Raw genomic sequence first — 20637 nt, forward strand, 5'->3', positions numbered from 1 at the left:
ACCCAGCCTTGCCTTTTAAATATTCTTGCCAAGTCCTGAGTCAGGGATCTGCATGCTGTAGAGGTCAGTAAGATGCTCGCTAGCCTCTACCTAACGACTTGGCCATCTTCCCCATTTTTTTTCCTTTTTGGTGGCTTCTAAAGATTGAAAGAAGGTTGGGCACAGTGGCTTATGCCTATCATCCCAGCACTTTGGAAGGCTGAGGCGGGCTGGTCAGGAGTTTAAGACCAGCCTGGCCAACATGGTGAAACCTCGTCTCTACCAAAAAATACAGAAATTAGTGGGTGTAGTGTCACGCGTCTGTAATCCCAGCTACTCAGGAGGCTAAGGTGGGAGAATCACTTGAACCCAGGAGGCGGAGGTTGCAGTGAGCCGAGATCGTGCCACGGCACTCCAGCCTGGGCAACACAGTGAGACCCTGTCTCAAAAAAAAAAAAAAAAAAAAAGAAAAAGAAAAAAAAAGATTGAAAGAAGAACCCCCCTGGTTTTCCCCAAATAGGAAAGCAACTCAAAAGATACACAAAGCACAAAGCGTGTTCCATGCACTTCTCCCCTTGCTGCCTGGCATTGGTACTGTGCTTTCATACTTAAGCTTCCAAAACAACAACCACAAACTCTTCTCACTCAGAATTCAGTTTTCCTGTGTGCAAAGGAAAGTGAACCCACTCTTTCCCCAAAACATCTTTCATGATGTTCCTAACTGGCTTATAACCTCTCAACACTTTTTATTTAGCTCCAGAGAAAGAGACACATTGGAAATGACATTGTGGCCATCATCTTTCAAGAGGAAAACACGCCGTTTGTCCCAGACATGATAGCCTCCAATTTCTTACATGCCTACATCGTCGTGCAGGTCGAGACCCCAGGCACAGAGACCCCATCCTACAAGGTAAGGAGAATGCCTTGTTGGAGGGAGTGGTGGGCCTCGACACCTCACCCTGTGTGGATGCTGTGATATCAGAGGACACTAGTCCTCAGCAGTCAGAGATTCTCCATGAGTTTGCAGGTTTCTGGGGTTTGGAGCTAGATTCTGGGTAGGGAGGACCTTCCAAGGCCACCTGATCCCCCTTGCTGCCTCCGGGCTCAATGGCATCTCACTTGAGGATTGAGGAGCTGTGAGTGTAGTATTTGGAATTTGGTAATGCCATTTGCTCGCTGTGAGTGTAGTATTTGGAATTTGGTAATGCCATTTGCTCGAGTAAGGCAGAGCTAGAATAAAGAAAGAGCGTGGAAAGGACGAGCAGGAACGGGTAGCGATAGAAGGGTGCTAAGGAAGGAAAAAAAAGAAAAAAATGTTTATGGTGAGGGTGGAGAGGAGGGGCCTGGTAGACCCTGGCCACTGGGTGAGGCCCTGGCCTGGCTGTTTTGGACAAATGATGGATCTTAATTTAAAGACCTCCAGGGAGGCAGATACGCAAGCACCTGGGTCTGAACCTCCCAAGCAGTCACGGGTCTGTCAGATGGCTCGAAATCCTCACCGGTGCAGATGACAGCGAGACAGGGCAGCTCATTGCCTCTGCAGTCCCCCGCTCCCCACTCCTCATGGCTGGATCTCTGACCCTCCCTCCTCTGCTCCACGAGAAAGAATCTCCACCTCTTGGGCAACAGTCTCTTGGTATCACAGTGCTGTGGCGGGCACGGGACTCAAGGGCGTTGGACTGAGGCAGGGCTTTCAAGGCGAGGGTTAGGCAGTCTCTGACTGCCTGTGGATAAATGCAAAATGCTGAATTTGTGCCTTTCCTTGGATTCCTGAAAAGAGAGGCCATACCTCAAATTCTCAAAGCGCTCCCTTCTCCACAAAATATCAGGAACCAGTGTTCTAAGGGGGAGGAAAGATGAGCCTGTGATTGCCAATGGGAAACCATGAGGCCTGAAAATGTTTCCCGTCAAATAATTTCAGCCCATCCTGATTCCTGGGGTTCATGAGGCCACAGCACTTCAACTCAGTTAAGTGCAAAATTCACGTCAGCTTTTAAAACCGAATGTGAATCGTCAGAAGAAAATAAAAAGAGGCTGGGCATGGTGGCGTATGCCTGTAATTCTAGCGCTTTGGGAGGCAGAAGCAGGAGGATTGTTTGAGGCCAGAAGTTCAAGACCAGCCTGGGCAACATAGCAAGACCCTGTCTCTAAAAAAACAGAACAAAACAAAATAAAACAAAACAAGCAACAGAAACCCAATAGCAACCCCCTCCTGTTGAGGCTGATTCCTTTATGCCCAGGCTTATGTGTCCCTGCCATTGAGCAGTTTTAGCTGAAGCTGGCGAAGACATGGTGTGAGCATTTGTTTTCTTTTCTTTTTTTTTTTTTGAGACAGAGTCTTGCTGTGTTGCCCAGGCTGGAGTGCAGTGGCGCAGTCTCGGCTCACTGCAACCTCTGCCTCCCAGGTTGAAGTGACTCTCCTGCCTCAGCCTCCCAAGTAGCTGGGATTGCAGGCTCCTGCCACCATGCCTGGCTAATATTTTGTATTTTTAGTAGAGACGGGGTTTCTCTGTGTTGGCCAGGCTGGTCTCGAACTCCTGACCCCAAGTGATCTGCCTGCCTCTGCCTCCCAAAGTCCTGGGATTACAGGCGTGAGCCACTGTGCCCAGCCCATTTCTTGAAGGCTATAGGATCACCTGCTTTGAGTGAAATGGGCATTCACTTCAAACAGCTGCTTGATTCATGTGTTGGTTGAAGCAAGTTGTCTTACTCAGTGCCTACTGTGCGCCAAGCTCCAGGCTGAAGTGGGGCTTGTGGAGGTAACAGAATCAGCCTCAGGGCCTTCCTGATGCTGGAGAAGGGACAGAAGAAGCAGGGAGTGCAGGTCCAAGCACCAGGCTGAAGTGGGGCTCGTGGAGGTAACAGAATCAGCCTCAGGGCCTTCCTGATGCTGGAGAAGAGATAGAAGAAGCAGGGAGTGCAGGTCAGCCACTGGGCAGCTGAACTAGTCAACTGCTTCTTTTAATAGACAGTTGAAGAGGAAGAACTACTGAGAAGGATCCTTGGAATGAAGCCATGTGATAGGAGGGCTCCCAGACCCTCTGGCAGAATGAGGCCTCCTGTAGACGTTTAGCATTTGCTTCTCTTTCCCACTAGGAAATGCATCTCAGCTAACCAGCTTCTCCACTTTCCCGAGACCTTAGCCGAGTGGGGCACTCATACAGAGAAAAATCAGAGATCCAAAAAAGCGCCACCCCACCTCCAGCTTTGGTGCTAGAAGTCTTTACCCACTCTTCTTCTCCTTTTTTTTTTTTTTTTTTTTTTTGAGACAGTCTCGCTGTCACCCAGGCTAGAGTGCAGTGGTGTGATCTTGGCTCACTGCAACCTCTGCCTCCCGGGTTCAAGCAATTCTCCTGCCTCAGCCTCCCGAGTAGGTGGGATTACAGGCACCCACCACCATGCCTGGCTAATTTTTGTATTTTTGGTAGAGACGGGGTTTCACCATGTTGGCCAGACCGGCCTTGAACTCCTGACTTTGTGATCCACCGGCCTCGGCCTCCCAAAGTGCTGGCATTACAGGCGTGAACCATCATGCCTGGCTGTCTTTACTCTTTCTTCTAAGCCACAAAGCACAGCATTGTCCTCAGAGGGGTGATGAGAAGCAGGGGGGCAGGGCTTCCCGGAGGAGCAGGCTGTGGTCCCTTGATCATGCACTCCACCTGCCAGGCAGACACTGAGGCTGGAAGGCCAGACGTGTGAATGAGGCCAGGGAGGGGGACCAGCCTTCCAAGGTACTCCCCAAAGCGCTGTCCATCCACACTCCCGGCAGCACCCCAGGTAATTAACAGACTGTGAGGAGGACCCGGTTAGATCCCCCAGGGGGCCTGGGTGAAGCAGGACCTTAGCTGGCCCCTGCAGGCTCAGGGGCTGTGGCAAAGAAGGCTGAGATTTCCTCTGGGACTGAGTAAGCCCCAGGAGGCCTCCACTGGGGAGGGTGAGCTGAAGAAAGAAGAGTAAAGGAGGGACAGGGCTGGGTGTGTGCAGGAAGGGATCCTCTTCTGTCCACGGAGGGGCCGGGCAGCCTGGGGTTCTGGTCCTGGCACTGCCTCTGCTGCGTGACCTTGTTCCTTCCCTCTCTGAGCCTCTAGTTTTGTCTGTGTGAAATGAGGAAGTTGGAGTAGACACCTGCAGGCTGCTAGCCCTGACATCCTGCGGGAGGGAAGGAGGCGTGCTTTGGGGGGTGTGTGTGTGGTGGGTTGCAAGGTGCTTTGGGGAAACTCTATTTCAGGAGCCCTTTACTGGGTGCAGGTCAGCAGGGGAAGTGAAAAGGCCACTGGGCGACAGTGGTTACCCCTTACCAGCTGCTTGCTCATGCCAGGCACGGTGCTGGGTCCTTAGACGCACAGTCTTGAATCCTGACAAGCCCCTGGTGAGACAAGGCCTCTCGCTAGAAGGAGGAAATGGAAGCTGAGAGCTGAACCCACTTAAGGCCTGAGGCCACAGAGCCAGGGAGCTGTGGCTGAGGTCCTGTCTGGGTCTGCTTGCGGTCCTGGTCATTGAGCCATCAGAGCAGGCGAGAAATTGGCTCCACGGAGTCGGGTGTGCACGAAGCATCACTCTGGATTATTTTTCAGAAATGAGTGTAGTCCTCATCCTGCCTGCTTGGAAGGAAAGTCCAGCTCAGCCATCACCAGGACTACCCCTTTCCCTCCCCTCTATCCCTGCCTCAAAGGTGTCAGGAATCTCAGGTGAAGCCCACCGCCGGGGAGGGCCCTGTCTTTGTAGCCCCCTCCCCGTTTCCCGTCACGACTTGTCTGTTGCTCGGACGATGCTCTGTGTGCCACCGCGGCTCCCAGGCCACTCTTGGGCGTGGGGCCTTTGTCACATTTTAAGCTTTCTGAGGTTCCCAGTGCATCCTCATGACTCACACCAAGCTGCTTCCTCCTTCTAGCCATGCAGGTCCCTTCCCCAGAGTCACCTGCATCTGCCTCTCTCCCTCCCTCCAAGCCCTCGCTGGAGGCCCTCGCTGCATTTAGAAAACAGGAAGGTGGGGCTGTGTTCAGGCAACTTCTGCTTTCAGCCCAGTGACCCAGATGTCCCCAAGATGGGGGAACAACAAAGGCCTGGCCGCCTGGTTGGAATGGGGTCAGGAGAGGCGCACAATGAGGATGGAAGGTGAACGCACGTCACAAGGAAGGGCCCTGTCCTCCGTGTGGCCCACAGGGCTCTGCTGTGGGACTGTCCGGCTGGAGGGTTGGATGGACTTGAAGATGTGTCTGAAGCCACTTACACGGTCGGCACAGACCACTCTAATGCAGGCTGGAGGAGGAGGGGGAGTGGGGTGGGAAGGGCAGAGCTGGGGCTGCCCTCTGGCCTCTGTCCCAGGTGCCCACGGTCTGCAGTCTCCCCATAGCCTTCCCACACCCCCACCCCTGATTCTGGCTCTGTGACTGAATTCTTGACCTGGGCCACCGGTGCCTGGTGGGTGGTGGTAGGGAACCGGGTTCAGCTGCTGGAGCCCAGCCAGAAATCACGTCAGCCGAACACGCACCATTTCCTGACTCCGGGCACTGCAGTTTGGGCTGGGCAGACAGCCTGGAGCTTGAGAAGAGAAAGCCCGTATTGACCAGCTCTCTCCCGCTCCGTTTCCCCTCTGGACTATGGCAGGGCCTTTCCTTGGCTCGGTGCCCAGCTGCCTGCTCACCCGGCCTGGCAGACTCTGCATCTGCCCCACTTCACAGGCCGGGGAGGCTGGCAGCACGCCAGGGCTGGGCTCACGTCAGCGGCTGTGCAGGGAAGGGAGGGCAGTCTCCCGAGAGCCTCACAGCCTCATGGGCTGAGAACAGGTGAAGTCAGGGCACCTCCGTGCAGAGGGAAGGCGGGGTGTGGGGCCCGTCCCACACCTGGGCGACCCCCATGCAGCGAACCTTGAGGCCGTCACTCTAAAGCTCAGGCTCGCTCAGGCTGCCAGAGGTGCGCGCCCCACCCTCAGTTCCTAGCCTGGGCCTCGGACTGGCTGACCCCGTGTGTGGGGCCAGGGCTCCCAAACACGGGTCCACCGGCTGCACGAGAGTTTCCGGGGGGCCTACCCTTCCGATTCGGCAGGTTTAGGCCAGAGCCCATGAACCCAGTCTGTATTTTTAAACACCTGAAGCAATTTTGAAGCAATTCTGATTTATGGCTGAGCTGAGGAGTCAGGCTTGGGAAGAGAACCCCAGAGACGGGTCGGGAGAGGTCTGGATGCTCTGTTCCTCTGCGGCTAATCACCTGTGGGACTTGGGGGCTTCTCTGTGTGTCTCTGGGCATCTGTTTCCTCATCAGGGAGAACAGTTCTCCCTGTGCCTTCTCAGTAGGATTAGCGTCACGGTCGAATGAGGTCACGAGATGCCATCTCCCGGGCACTTGTATGGCATTAAAATTAGGGTCCCAGCCCTGTCCAGTCATCTTGCCAAACCTGCTTCTGACCTCCAGGAATGCAGATGAGAGGCTGCGGATGGCCCCACACCGTCCGGCCCCACTTCTAGGAACAGGGTCAGGGCCTGTGCTGGCGATGCTCACAGGAGTATTTTGTTTGTGTACCGGGAAGGGGAGGAGGGAGAAGGTGAGTAGCTTTGTAAGGAGTGTGGCTCCCGTAGGGGCAGCGCTCGTCTCTTCCCTCCAGGTCCGTACCATGACTCTGTTTCACTCAGGTCTCTGTCACTGCGCGGGAAGATGTGCCCACCTTTGGTCCACCTCTGCCCAGTCCCCCCGTTTTCCAGAAGGTAGGACACTCTTCCTTCTGCTCCTCTCGCATCCACGATGCCAGGTCTCAGTGCTTGAGTAGCAATGGTTGGGATGGAGCCGAATTCAGGCTGGGAACATTAGGGAGCTCCTTTTGCAGGTTTTGGGGGGAACCTCCTTTCTTGGGGTCTCTCCCCACCTCTTTCATGCTGCCAGTCTGGCCCAGCATAGGACCACTTGTCAGGGTGTTTGACACTGGGGTTGCCTTTCTGCTGAAAGACGGGTTTTTATGTCAAGCCCCGGTCAAGGAGCCTTGGGCAGGAATGAGCTCCAGTCATGGAAGTGCCACTGTGGCTTCCCAGGACCAGGGAAGTGGGTTTCCATGTTGGGATATTCGCAAGTGGGCTTGGCCTGGGCTAGAAATGATCCGCTGTCGGAAGGGACCTTTCAGGGGTTCTCCCCACGGCCCCGGCTCTGCCTGCCTGTCACTGTGGCTGAAGACCTTCTGGCAACAGCCAAGAGTGACAGACCTGAGGTCCGTCTTGTCTCTTCCAGGGCCCGGAGTTCAGGGAGTTTCTGCTCACTAAGCTCACCAATGCTGAGAACGCCTGCTGCAAGTCGGACAAGTTTGCAAAGCTGGAGGTGAGAGTGTGGTTTCTGAAGGTCTCCCTCCTGACTGCTGGGCCACCTGTTAGCCAGCCTCATCCAGGGCTCCTCCATCTTTTTTTTTTTTTTTTGGAGACAGAGTCTTGCTCTGTTATCCAGGCTGGAGTGCAGTGGCATGATCTTGGGACTCACCACAACCTCTGCCTCCCGGGCTCAAGCGATTCTCCTGCCTCAGCCTCCCTAGTAACTGGGATTACAGGTGTGCGCCACCACGCCCGGCTAATTTTTGTATTTTTAGTAGAGACAGGGTTTCCTCCATGTTGGCCAGGCTGGTCTTGAACTCCTGACCTCAGGTGATCCGCCTGGCCCGGCCTCCCAAAGTGCGGGGATTACAGGTGTGAGCCACTGCGCCTGGCCAATCAGTCTTTTTTTTTTTTTTTTAAGACAGAGTCTCACTCTGTCGCCCAGGCTGGAATGCAGTGGCGCGATCTCGGCTCACTGCAACCTCCGCCTCCCGGGTTCACACCATTCTCCTGCCTCAGCCTCCCGAGTAGCTGGGACTACAGGCACCCGCCACCACGCCCGGCTAATTTGTTGTATTTTTAGTAGAGATGAGGTTTCGCCATGTTAGCCAGGATGGTCTTGATCTCCTGACCTCGTGATCCGCCCGCCTTGGCCTCCCAAAATGCTGAGATTACAGGCGTGAGCCACTGCGCCTGGCCCAATCAGTCATTTTTAAAGCACCTACTGTGTGTCAGGCCCTATTCTGTTCCCTGGGATGTGGGGATAAGTGAGACAGTTTCTATCCCTGGAGAGCACACAGGGTAGTCGGGGGGTGGGGCAGGGGGTCATTACTAAATAGATAGTTATAGTACAGTGTGCCAGCACTAGGCTGGGATGGAGGTCAGCACAGCTCAGATAGTGACTGTTTCTGCCTGTGGGGGACAGAGGGTGTGTTCAGGGAAGGCTTCCTGGAGGAGGTGGCTCATGCATAGCTGAATCTTGATATCAGATGAACCTTCTGCCAGGAGGAAAGAGTGGGGAAGGGAGGGCTGATCTGGCATGGTAGACAGCATGAGCAAAGGTCAGGAAGAACCAGAGCCTGACGTCAGGAGGGAGCTCCTGAGGGTTTGCTGTGGCTGAAGGACCCACGGGGGCTGGAATGGTGGAGACTCAGCCGGAGATGTTGGTTGGATCAGATCCAGAAGGGCTTTGAGCTCGGGGAGGTGGGCTGCTGGTAAAGCGCTTAGGCAGGAGAGTGAGGGGCTCGATGTGTATGCCAGAGGGATTGCTCTGACAGTGGTGTCATTGAGAACGATGGTGACAAGGACAGGTTGCAGGGCAAGAGGTGCAGGAAGGCGGCCAGTTAGAAGCTATTTACAGGAATCCAGGAGAGATGACGAAGGCTTATACTGTATGGAAGGAAATGGTTTAGGGTCAAAGTTGGGAAGACTTGGTGGACTCCTGGCTGTAAGTGTTGGGGGACGTGGGATTGATTGTAGGGTGCCTCTTGGGCCTTTGGCCTGGGCTCTTTGATGACATGGTGGCCAAGTTGTGCCTGCGAAGGCCGGGTTGCTGAAAGGGCCGTCCTCATCTGTGTGAATGGCGGCCCCTGGCGTCCATGTGCATGGCTCTGGACGAATGTCTGGATGGAGAGGAGCAGTGGGGAGTTGGGTGCGTGGATGTGGAGCTGGGGCAGAGGGCCGGGCTGGGATTCACTCTTCCTTCTGCTCCTCTACCACCAGGGTGGAGCTGTGGCAGTGGTGGGACGACCCAGGGAGAAGGGCAGGGGGAGTAGAGCAGGAGGCCGAGCACGTAGCCTTCATCTTAGCTGCAGCATTTGTGAGCACGAAGCTCAGCTCAGCAGTAGGTCCACACCGTTGCTGGGCCGGGCTGGGCAGAAGGTCAGCCTCCAGGCCAGGTGTCTGGAGCTCACAAGGAGCAGGCACATCTCTGCTCTCAGAGCCAGCTTCTCCATCCCCACCCTCTTCCCTTCTAGGACCGGACCAGGGCTGCCCTCCTGGACAACCTTCACGATGAGCTCCACGCCCACACACAGGCCATGCTGGGACTGGGCCCAGAGGAGGACAAGTTTGAGAATGGAGGCCACGGGGGGTTCCTGGAGTCTTTTAAGGTATGAGCGTCAGAGTGACTGATGGTTGCTGTGGGGTTGGGATTGGGGAAGAAAGGAAGTGGTCCAAGGTCCATGGGATCCTGATCCCAGAGCCCAAGGGCCAGCTGGAGGGGTGACAGGAAACGTATGGGTATCCTAGGTGTTTGCAAAGGGCAGGGCCGTTAGGAAGTGTGTGAGGCTGGAGCAGCCAGCAGCTTCTTCAGCAGCCTCCCTATCCTTCCTCTATCTGGGTCATCTCCTCCGGGCCCAGAAGTCTGTTAAGCAGGGACAGGTAAAGAGGTAGCAGTAGGAGAGGAGCTGGAGCAAGCCAGGAACATCGGTGCTTTCACCTGCCTCCTCCTGGGTCGGGGAGCCCAGGGCAGAATGGCAGGAGCAAGGACCACAGCCCTTACGGGTCTTCGTAGCTGCTGTGGGCGCCACAGTGATTCTTCCTAGCCAGCCGGCCGAGCATTGGAAGACCTGGCTGGGCAGGGGCCATGGAACTATAGGCAAGTCCCTTTGGACTTTGCCAAGGGAAAAAAACTAACTAGAAGGAGCTGCTAAAGGAAGCAGTGAGCTCCCTGTCCCTGGAAGTATTCAAGTGGAGCTCGGACGGCCCCCGAGCTGGCGTGTGGTAGAGAAGGTTTTTCATCTTATGCTTGCTGAGTGCTTGTTGGTCCATGCAGCACGTACACCCAGCATCTGGCTCGAGCCTGGCTGTCAGCCTGTGCAGGTGGCGGAACGGGTCTTATTATATTCACGAACACACGTGGGGACAGGATGAGAGACGCCACAGGCCTGCTCAGGTCCTTACACCGACGCAGAGTTAGAGCCTCATTTCAAACGCAGGTCTTCTGATTCTTAGGTCCGTGTGCTGCTGGATTGCCTGTTAGAAGGTGATTTGGAAACTCCCATCTGGGGGCATTATGTGCGGGACTTTATGGGGAATTATGTGTAGGGCTACACCCACCTCTATTAAAACCCCAGCTCTGTGGGATCCTGGGCAGTCTTTCAAGCTTCTTAAGGTGCAGCTTTCTTGTCAACAACATAAGGATAGGAAGCAGGACCCCGTCAGAGCCATCGTGCGAGTTCATTGATACCATGCCTGGAAAAGTCTAGATTGCCTGGAATACAGTAAATGCTCAAAAATGTCAGCTGTTATTACAGTTGTATAAAGTGAAAGCTTCACACACATTATCCCACCTGGAGACTCACAACTGCCCTCAGTGCCCTGTGAGGAAGGCTATTATTTGGGGTGTAATAATTTTGGTATAATAGTTCATACTCAGTTTTAATAATGATGGGCATAGTATTGTATGGGAGGAAACCAAGCCTCAAAGAGACAGAATCATTTGTGGGAGCAGGTGGAGTTGAATCCAGGTCCACCGAATTCCAAATCCTGTGCTTTTAACGGCTATGCGACACCACCTCCCACTTTCTGACTTTGTTAAGATTCCACCTACACTAGCCTGGGCCCGGGCAGGCCTGGGGTCAGTCCCCCACTGCCCGGCTGGACCGCAGAGAGCAGGGCACAGCTCTTCCTACCCTAGTTGGGGCCAGCTGCTAAGATGCCTCTTGGGGTTGGGAAAAGGAGCTGAGCTCCTTGTCCAGGCTGGTGGGTGATTCCTGGGGCACCTGTTTCAGTGCTGATGGACAGTGGGAGCCCGGGTGAAATAGGAGAAATTGGGAGATCAAGACGGAAGAGGGATGCGGAAGAAGAGGAACGGGAGGAGAGAGGGCGCCAGGTCAGACAACCCAGCGAGAGAATGGAGAGTGTGAGATGCGGTAAACGGGAAAACGGGCTTGGGTCTGGGGGAGGCAGGAAGGGGGGCACCACATTAAGCCTTCCACAGGCTCTAGACTTCCTTCCAGAGGCTCCACCACACTCCATAGCCCACGTATCAAAACATTCTGCATCCCTCAGTAAATGTAATTTATGCAGAACTATAAGAGGTGAGGCCAGGTGCCGTGCCTCACGCCTGTAATCCCGGCACTTTGGGAGGCCGAGGCAGGCGGATCACGAGGTCAGGAGATCGAGACCATCCTGGCCAACATGGTGAAACCTCGTCTCCACTAAAAATACAAAAAGTTAGCCGGGCGTGGTGGCGGGCACCTATAATTCTAGCTACTCAGGAGGCTGAGGCAGGAGAATCACGTGAACCCGGGAGGCGGAGGTTGCAGTGAGCCGAGATCGCGCCACTGCACTTCAGCCTGGAGACAGGGCGAGACTCTGTCTCAAAAAAAAAAAAAAAAGAAAAGAAAAGAAAAGTTGAGCTGCAGTTGGGGAGCCAACATAATGTTGTATTTTGTAGACATTTAATGAAGCACTTGTTTTGAGTTTTGCAGGTTTCTTGTAGTATTTTGGAGTTAATTGGTTTTTCAGGTTTCAAGTATTTCTATATCCTGGAGATGCTTATAGGCTGTGGACACTCTGCCCATGGTGCCCAATGGAGGAGGTGGTCCAGCAGCTAAATACGGGTGGCAGGTATAAGGAGAGTGGCCCGAGGCCGCTCTGTCTAGTCCCCCGCCTCTGGCAGGAGTCGCAGTTGATCTGTGCTTGACTCGAGGGGGTCTGACGTATTCCTAGAGGGGCTTACAAGAGAGGAAACACTTTAAGACTTTATCACGACTCATCTTTGATCCAGTGATCCAGGGAATTCTTTTCAACACTAAAACCCTGCAACTGTAGGTTGAAGACAGGCCTGCTTCCAGATTCTGCTCTCACACCTACCTGAGGTAGCACCGTGGGGCATGGGAGAGACTGTGGCAGTCACACGGAGTAAGCTTCAGGGCCCTGACGGTTGTGACCAGATTTTTTTTTAATTTTTATATGTTTTAATTTTTTTTGAGGCAGGGTCTTGCTTTGTCACCCAGGCTGGAGTGCAGTGGTGCAATCTTGGCTCACTGCAACCTCCGCCTCCCGGGTTCAAGTGATTATCCTACCTCAGCCTCCTGAGTAGCTAGAATTATAGGTGCCTGCCACCACGCCCGGCTAACTTTTTGTATTTTTAGTAGAGACGAGGTTTCACCATGTTGGCCAGGCTGGTCTCGAACTCCTGACCTCAGGTGATCCGCCCACCTCAGCCTCACAAAGTGCTGGGATTACAGGTGTGAGCCACCGCGCCCAGCCATTTGTGACCAGCTTTTTTCCCTCCCACCTGGGGAGCACGAGCTCCTGTTCCCTGTCCCTTTTGTCATTGCCCTCACATCTCCCAAGCGTGGAGGCCTGAGCTGAGGACAGGCCAGGCTCAGCCGAATGGAGCCCTGGGGCCTGGGGTGGATTCTGGTGTTTAGGCCATGCCTGTGGCCAGGCCTGTGTGTCTGGCCCAGCTCAGGAAACCATCTCTAGTTTTGCTATTTTTTTTTCCTGGGCACCTTGGGCGGTGCTGCTGTGTCAACAGGACGTTGCCTAGGGAGTTCACCCACACCTTCCTGGGATCGCTCTTGAAACAAGTGATACCTGAAATGTTCCAGAAAGAAAAGTTACAGGCCTTTATCTCTTCCTGTCAAAGTTTTTTGTTTTTTTTTTTTTTTGAGATGGAGTTTTGCTCTTGTTGCCCAGGCCCAGGCTAGAGTGCAATGGTGCGATCTCGGCTCACTGCAACCTCTGCCTCCTGGGCTCAAGCGATTCTCCTGCCTCAGCCTCCCAAGTAGCTGGGATTACAGGTGCTCGCCACCATGCCTGGCTAAATTTTTTGTATTTTTAGTAGAGACACCATCTTGGTCAGGCTGGTCTTGAACTGCTGACATCAAGTGATCCACCCATCTCGGCCTCCCAAAGTGCTGGGATTACAGGCGTGAGGCACTGCGCCCGGCCTCCTTCCTGTCAAAGTTCTCATCTCCCAGGCTGATGGGAACATAACTGAGAATCCCCAGGGCTGAAAGCCATCTCAGCCATCCATCCTTGCCCCTGGTGAGGCTGCTGCTCCCCCACGTCAGCACTGACCCTTGGTCTTTCTCCTGAGCAGCAGGCCCGCCATTGCCCTGTGCTGTGCCGCCTGGCACCTCACCCCACTTGGAGCAGTTCCTCACAGCTCGCTTCTGTCCTCCCAGCTGTAATGGAAGCGTTTCTCCCATGAGACACAGAACAGTTGGCTTTTGGACATCTAGACCTACTTTTCAAGCTGAACTGCTTGGAGATAGTCTCAGGAATCTGCTGGTTCTACAAACACTTCTAAAGTTTGCATTTTCACTTAGACCTAAAAAAAAAAAAACCTTCCAATTATAAAGACTAAACGTTTGGCCGGGCGTGGTGGCTCACGTCTGTAATCCCAGCACTTTGGGAGGCCGAGGCAGGTGGATCACCTGAGGTCAGGAGTTCGAGACCAGCCTGGCCAACATGGTGAAACCCTGTCTCTACTAAAAATACAAAAATCAGATGGGCGTGGTGGTGCACACCTGTAATCGCAGCTACGTGGGAGGCTGGGGCAGGAGAATTGCTTGAACCTGGGAGGTGGAGGTTGCAGTGAGCTGAGATTGCGCCACTGCACAACAGATCCAGACTCTGTCTCAAAAAAAAAAAAAAAAAAAAAAAAAACAAACCTAAAGTTTGCAGTGATCACTCCAAATTAAGAGATGTTCCTGTAGGGTAAATAGGTAAGGCCTGAAGTCAGCACTGCAAACGCAGCCCATGGGGCCACTGGGGTTGGGGGTCTGTGAGCAGATTCTCGGGAGTCTTGCGAGAACAGCTTTCACGATGAAGGAGCTGTACGTTATGTTTGAACGATGATGATCTCTAGACCATTTTCCAGTGCCATTCTCAGTCACCGCCAGCTGTTGATGAAGTTGTTATTGGTCCATAATGCAATGAAAAGTGATGATACTTGCTGTACCGACGTCAGATGGACGTAGAGCACGTTGCAGGCCACATTTTGAGAAATGCTGAGCTCACCCAGCCCTCCACTGACCTCATTGCACAGAGGTGGAGCAGAGGACCGGGGAGGAGAAGGCTGCCGGGCTGGCTGTGATGGACCCGGGACCGTGGCAAGCTGGGAGTTGCCACGTTCATTTCTCCCAGCCTTTGAGGGACTGTGATAGTTCATGCCTTGGTCTGACCTGACCCCTAGTGGCAGGAGGGGCCACAGCTATCCCTGGCAGTCTTTGTGGCCCCGCAGTACCTGCAGGGAGGTACCTGTAAGCCGGTCCCCCTAGCAGTGCCAGTGATGGCAGGTGGAGCACAGCAGGGCCCCGCCAAGAATCCTTGGTCTTTGGCGTCTTTGCCCCCTCCTTTTCCTCCTGATGGGGAGTTGTGATGTCAGGATGGCCTCGCTGTTTTGGGGGTCCACGAGAGAGCTCAGGCCTTGTGCTTGGCCCTGCTCCACTCCTGGGTCGGAGTCACGGTCTCTTGGAGCAGAGTTGGCATCTGTCTTGCATTTGCCCCGCTAGAGGGACAGAAGACCCGGTGCCGACTCCTCACACTTACCCAGCCTGCCGTCTCCTCACACTTACCTCGCTGCCTCCGGCGGCTGCACCAGGACTAATTGAGGAGCCAGTGTCCTCCCTGACACCAGCCTCTGAGTTTTTCTTTTCTTTTCTTTTCTTTTTTTTTTTTGGTGGGAGCCTTGAAAATTCGTGGTTTCTAATCATCCTTCAGTCATCCACCAGTTGAATTGTATTTTCAACCTGGACCAGTTTTTAATATACAGGGACCCTTTTATCTGGAGCCCAGGGTTCTGGGTTTGGATCCTGGCTCTATCTCTTACCTGCTATGTGGGCTTGGGCAATGATTTACCCTTCAGAACTTTTTCTGTCCAATGCCTGTCCTCTCTGCATCTCAGAATTGTAGAAATTCAATAGATCTTGTATGTGAAGCTCATGAGACCAGATACTGTTACACAGGAGTTACTATTTCCCACATGGAATCCTTTCTGGGAAAGAGACAGGGAGGAATACAATCACGTGTCACTCAACGACGGGAAATACGTCCTGAGAAATGACGGGAATACGTCCTACGACACACGTCGGTTATAGAGCCTGTGGCTGCCAGCACAGAGCTGGATGGTCTAGCCTAGGACACACGTCGGCTATAGAGCCCGTGGCTGCCAGCACAGACCTGGATGGTCTAGCTTACTACACATGTCGGCTATAGAGCGCGTGGCTGCCAGCACAGACCCGGATGGTCAAGCCTAGGACACACGTCGGCTATAGAGCGCGTGGCTGCCAGCACAGACCCGGATGGTCTAGCCTAGGACACACGTCGGCTATAGAGCGCGTGGCTGCCAGCACAGACCCGGATGGTCTAGCCTAGGACACACGTCGGCTATAGAGCCCGTGGCTGCCAGCACAGACCCGGATGGTCTAGCCTAGGACACACGTCGGCTATAGAGCCCGTGGCTGCCAGCACAGACCCGGATGGTCTAGCTTACTACACACGTCGGCTATAGAGCCCGTGGCTGCCAGCACAGACCTGGATGGTCTAGCTTACTACACACGTCGGCTATAGAGCCCGTGGCTGCCAGCACAGACCCGGATGGTCGAGCCTAGGACACACGTCGGCTATAGAGCCCGTGGCTGCCAGCACAGACCTGGATGGTCTAGCCTAGGACACACGTCGGCTATAGAGCCCGTGGCTGCCAGCACAGACCTGGATGGTCTAGCTTACTACACATGTCGGCTATAGAGCCCGTGGCTGCCAGCACAGACCCGGATGGTCGAGCCTAGGACACACGTCGGCTATAGAGCCCGTGGCTGCCAGCACAGACCCGGATGGTCGAGCCTAGGACACACGTCGGCTATAGAGCGCATGGCTGCCAGCACAGACCCGGATGGTCTAGCCAGGACACACGTCGGCTATAGAGCGCGTGGCTGCCAGCACAGACCTGGATGGTCGAGCCTAGGACACATGTCGGCTATAGAGCCCGTGGCTGCCAGCACAGACCTGGATGGTCGAGCCTAGGACACACGTCGGCTATAGATCCCGTGGCTGCCAGCACAGACCTGGATGGTCGAGCCTAGGACACACGTCGGCTATAGAGCCCGTGGCTGCCAGGCTACAAAGCTGTGCAGCAGTTTCCTTTACTGAATATTGTAGGTAATTGTAACACAAAGACAGGCATTTGTGTATCTAAACATCTAAATATGGAAAAGGTACAGTAAAAATATAGTATTAGAATCTTAATAGGACCAGTGTCATCTATGCAGTCTGTTGACTGCAGTGTCATTGTGTGGTGCTTGACTGGATTGCAGAATATAAATGATTAGTTTGGAATGTCATGATTGATGATGGTGTTGTCAACGCACAAGGGCACCAAGAGAATGTAAAGATGCTGATTTTTTTTTTTTTTTTTTTGAGACAGTCTCGTTCTGTCACCCAGGCTGGAATGCAGTGGTGCGATCTCGGCTCACTGTAACCCCAGCCTCCTGGATTCAAGCAATTCTTCTGCCTCAGCCTGCTGAGTAGCTGGGATTATAGGCACACACCACCATGCCTGGCTAATTTTTGTATTTTTTACAAAAATTAGAGATGGGGTTTCACCATGTTGGCCAGGTTGGTCTCGAACTCCTGACCTCAGGTGATCCACGTGCCTCCGCTTCCCAGAGTGCTGGGATTACAGGCGTGAGCCATCGCCCCTGGCCGAGATGCTGAGATTTATGGAGCACTTAACTCATTCACGGAACCTGGCTGCGGCCAGGCTTGGTGGCTCACTTTGGGAGGCCAAAGCAGGAGGCTTACTGGAGCCCAGGAGTTTGAGACCAGCCTGGGCAACACAGGAAGAACCTGTCTCTCTTTATTTATTTATTTTAAAAAAGGAAGCTCACCGCTCCTCCAGGGACACCTCAGTGTGCCACCACCCATGTCCTGCCCTCAGTTGTTCAAAGGGTACATGGCTTTATGATGCTTGCGTGATGGGGTAAATAGAACGCGCTGACTGTTTTAACCATGTGGTAGGAAAACTGTTGCTAGGTGACCCTGTTCTGTGGTCTAGAGAGGGAGTGAGAGAAGATGTCCCTCCAGGGGCATCTTTGACTCAGATAAGAGACGGCCGATCAAATCAGGGGTATGAAGCTGGTGGGCTACACACCTCACTGTCAGTAGCTCATCTAGGGGGCTGTCCGGTTTACAAATGGCCCTCCTGAGTCTGCATCCCTTGTCAGGAAAGAAAAGCAGGCAGGATGGGGTTCTTTGCCCTTCCCAAGCTTGGAGAAATCCTGACGTCCAGAGAGCCCAGGGAGACCTGTTGTTTGGGTCAGGAGCAGCAGTCCTGCCGTTTTCTTGGGACCACTTTGCTGTAGACCCAGCTCTTCCTAAGATGACTCAAGGCTGGGCATGGTGGCTCACGCTTGTAATCCCAGCACTTTGGGAGGCTGAGGCAGGTGGATCACGAGGTCAGGAGTTCAAGACCAACCTGGCCAACACAGTGAACCGCCATCTCTACTAAAAATACAAAAATTAGCCAGGCATGGTTGCGGGCGCCTGTAGTCCCAGCTACTCGGGAGGCTGAGGCAGGAGAATCTCTTGAACCTGGGAAGCGGAGGATGCTGTGAGCTGAGATCGTGCCACACGCTGTACTCCAGCCTGGGTGACAGAGCTAGACTCTGTCTCAGAAAAAAAAAAAAAAAGATGGCTCAAAAGGGGAAGGGAGGTTGTCCACATGAGACCATCTGTAGGTTACACATGGGGTGTGTGAGCCAACACAGTTGTACAGGTGTGCACAGGTGTGAATCCAAAGGGGAAGGCGAGCGGGGCCCACACCTTAGTCCTTCTGCATCAGCTTTCTGAAGCTGGAGTTCTGAGAGCAGCCTCCCTCGACTAGCTCACACTACGATAAGGAAAATTCATGAGCTGGTGTCCAAGGAGGCCTGGGTGACTCGTGGCTCAGTCAGCGTCAAGATTCCTTTCGTCTTTCCCCTCTGCCCTCCCTAGCTTGTCAGCTTTGTCCCTCAGGCTTGGCCCCTCGTAACCTTAAGATCATTGTCATGGTTTTGTCTGCTGACAAAACACTGCTGACATGTTAAATCTTTTCTGGGAATCATTGAGAAAACCTTTCCCCAACGCACCCAGTGGATATGCCCTCCTCTGCCACTGGCAAGAGGATAGGCTAACCAACTGCCTTAGGCAGATCATGACTTAATCCTGCGTCCCATGGAGGAGGAGGACACGTTTGGCTAGAACCTGGCTCTGCCAGTGGGGAGCTCAGGGAGCAGAGGTGTTGATACTTGTATGTGAACAACAGATAATATTCGTGTCCAGGAGTCTTTGCCCTTGCAGAAGCCTGGACAACTGATTAATCCAGAGGGAGCACCCCACAGGCTCTGGGTCTTTCAGCATTGCCCAATGTGAGGAATATGTCTTGGGCATTCCTCGGAGGCAGAGGCCATGTCCTACACGTCTCGACTTTCCTGCTGCGGGTCTCCCAGTTCCTGGCACAGTGCTAGGCACGTGAGAAGCCTGCAACAGGTGCTTGTTATTAACCGTAAGAGTAGCCACACTTATCGGATCATTAGGATGTGCTGGGCTCTCTCCTCAGAGCCCTGTGTGTATTCTCACAACTACTCTGTGGTGTAGACACCAACATCTCTTTCACTCCAAGTCTCAGAGAAGCTGGGTCACCTGCCCGGGGTTACTCAGCTAATGCGTGCTGGAGTAGAGGGCCCAGAAGCCCAGATACAAATCCTGGCAGTGAAACCCTAAAGCCTCCGTGCTTTTGACTGCTGAGTTGCATTCCTGCCCGGCCAGATCCAGTGACTGATTGAGTGATCAAAGGGTTACTGGAGAGAACCTTCTCTTCCTAGAATTCTCACACCATCTTTGAAGGCCTTTGGAGCCAGAGAGAGCATCATCCAGGGGGCAGCCAGAGTCTCCTGGGACTTCTTTTGTCAGGAAATCCCCCCTGAGGTGGAGCCGAGCTCTGCTTCAACACAGCACTCTGAGGGTGGTTGTGCTTTCCCGGGTCCATCCCTCCCGTGGCTCAGTAATCTTGGTTTTTAGCTGTTCTCACTCTCACATGTACTTTGACAAAGCCTTGACCTCCCTGGTGGTCCTCTCCTGGGTACTTCACCATTTGCCAGTGTGCCCCTTGCTCCTGGGTGGCCTGAGCAGCTCCGTGCCCCCCGAGACCCTGCACTTCTGCCAGGCTGAGGGTGCATCTCTTTCAGCGCCTCCATCAGACCAGGGGCCGTAACAAAGGTGGATCTGAAGCCCCTGCAAGTGGGAGGGGCGGCTCAGTGCATGGCTTGATGCACAGATGAGTAAGAGACCCTCACACACTTTCACCCATGGCCAGCATATTCCAAGTTGCACAGAGCACACTTTGGGATACAATCCAGTGTTTATTACAGATGGAGGCTCAGTTTTCTGGAAAAGAGTCAACTTGTGGTCAGACACCTGAGTGTGTTGAATCCCCACCACGATGCTGGGTGTGAAACATAGAATTCCCATTTTACAGATGAGGAAGCTGTCGCTTAGAGAGGTTAGTAACTAGGTCAGTGTTGTACAGGTTTGGCGAGCTCCAAGCCTCATTTTCCTTACCTGTAAGATGAGGATAATAACCTTTGTCCACCGTGCAGGGGAGCTGGGGCACTGACCCCTCAGATTTCCTCCAGCCGGCGCTGTGCCTTGCCTCCACCCATGCCCAGAGTGTGGGGCAGAATATGGAAACATCCTCTGTAAGCTGGAGTAACTAGTATGAGCCTCTGTGACCGTGTGTGTGTGTGTGTGTGTGTGTGTATGTGTATGTGTGTGCGCATACGTGTGCTGAGGGCTGTGTCTACAGAGCCCACGAGGAGGGCAGAGTCATCCGGAGAGCCCGGGTGCTGATTCGCAGGCCCTTGTTCTCTCCCCGTAGAGGGCCATCCGCGTACGCAGCCACTCCATGGAGACCGTGGTGGGCGGCCAGAAGAAGTCGCACGGTGGGGGCATCCCTGGCAGCCTCAGCGGGGGCATCTCCCACAACAGCATGGAGGTCACCAAGACCACCTTCTCGGTGAGTGCTGGCAGGCCCCAGGGCGGCAAGTGGGTCCCAGGGAGGCCCCCCCCCAGACCTATGGAGGAAGAGTGCCCCCACCCAGGCTTGGGCAGGCGACTTGATCAGGGCAAGCTGGATGATGGTGGGAAACTGAGGCTGCTTGGGGGTGACCCTGACCCCTGACCTCTGAAAACGGTCCTTTGGAGCCTCCATCCTAGACAGCACCTAGGGTTGACCCAGATGGTGCTAGAAGCCCTCCTGTCCTGTTCTCTTGAGTTTCCTTGACAGCTAGACCTCCTCCTCGGGGCCAGCCCTGCAGTATGGTCCTGGGGTGTGTTTTGCTGCTCGGGGGCTCGGACCCATGACTGTGAGAGG

General features: G+C 54.0%; 1 protein-coding gene across 23 annotated transcripts in view; it reads left to right on the plus strand.

Annotated features, from left to right (window-relative positions):
• RAP1GAP2 (RAP1 GTPase activating protein 2) overlaps window positions 1-20637 on the plus strand; it is a 291369-nt gene that overhangs the window by 252372 nt on the left and 18360 nt on the right. For all 23 annotated transcript variants that reach the window (XM_055101382.2, XM_055101381.2, XM_034941268.3 and 20 more), the window contains 5 exons: window positions 734-889; window positions 6609-6680; window positions 7195-7281; window positions 9245-9379; window positions 20143-20280. In XM_055101382.2, the coding sequence (XP_054957357.2) occupies window positions 734-889; window positions 6609-6680; window positions 7195-7281; window positions 9245-9379; window positions 20143-20280 (588 nt within the window). The remainder of the gene's footprint in view (window positions 1-733; window positions 890-6608; window positions 6681-7194; window positions 7282-9244; window positions 9380-20142; window positions 20281-20637) is intronic.

The sequence above is a fragment of the Pan paniscus genome, chromosome 19 (genome assembly GCF_029289425.2).
Source record: "Pan paniscus chromosome 19, NHGRI_mPanPan1-v2.0_pri, whole genome shotgun sequence".
Taxonomy (NCBI): domain Eukaryota; kingdom Metazoa; phylum Chordata; class Mammalia; order Primates; family Hominidae; genus Pan; species Pan paniscus.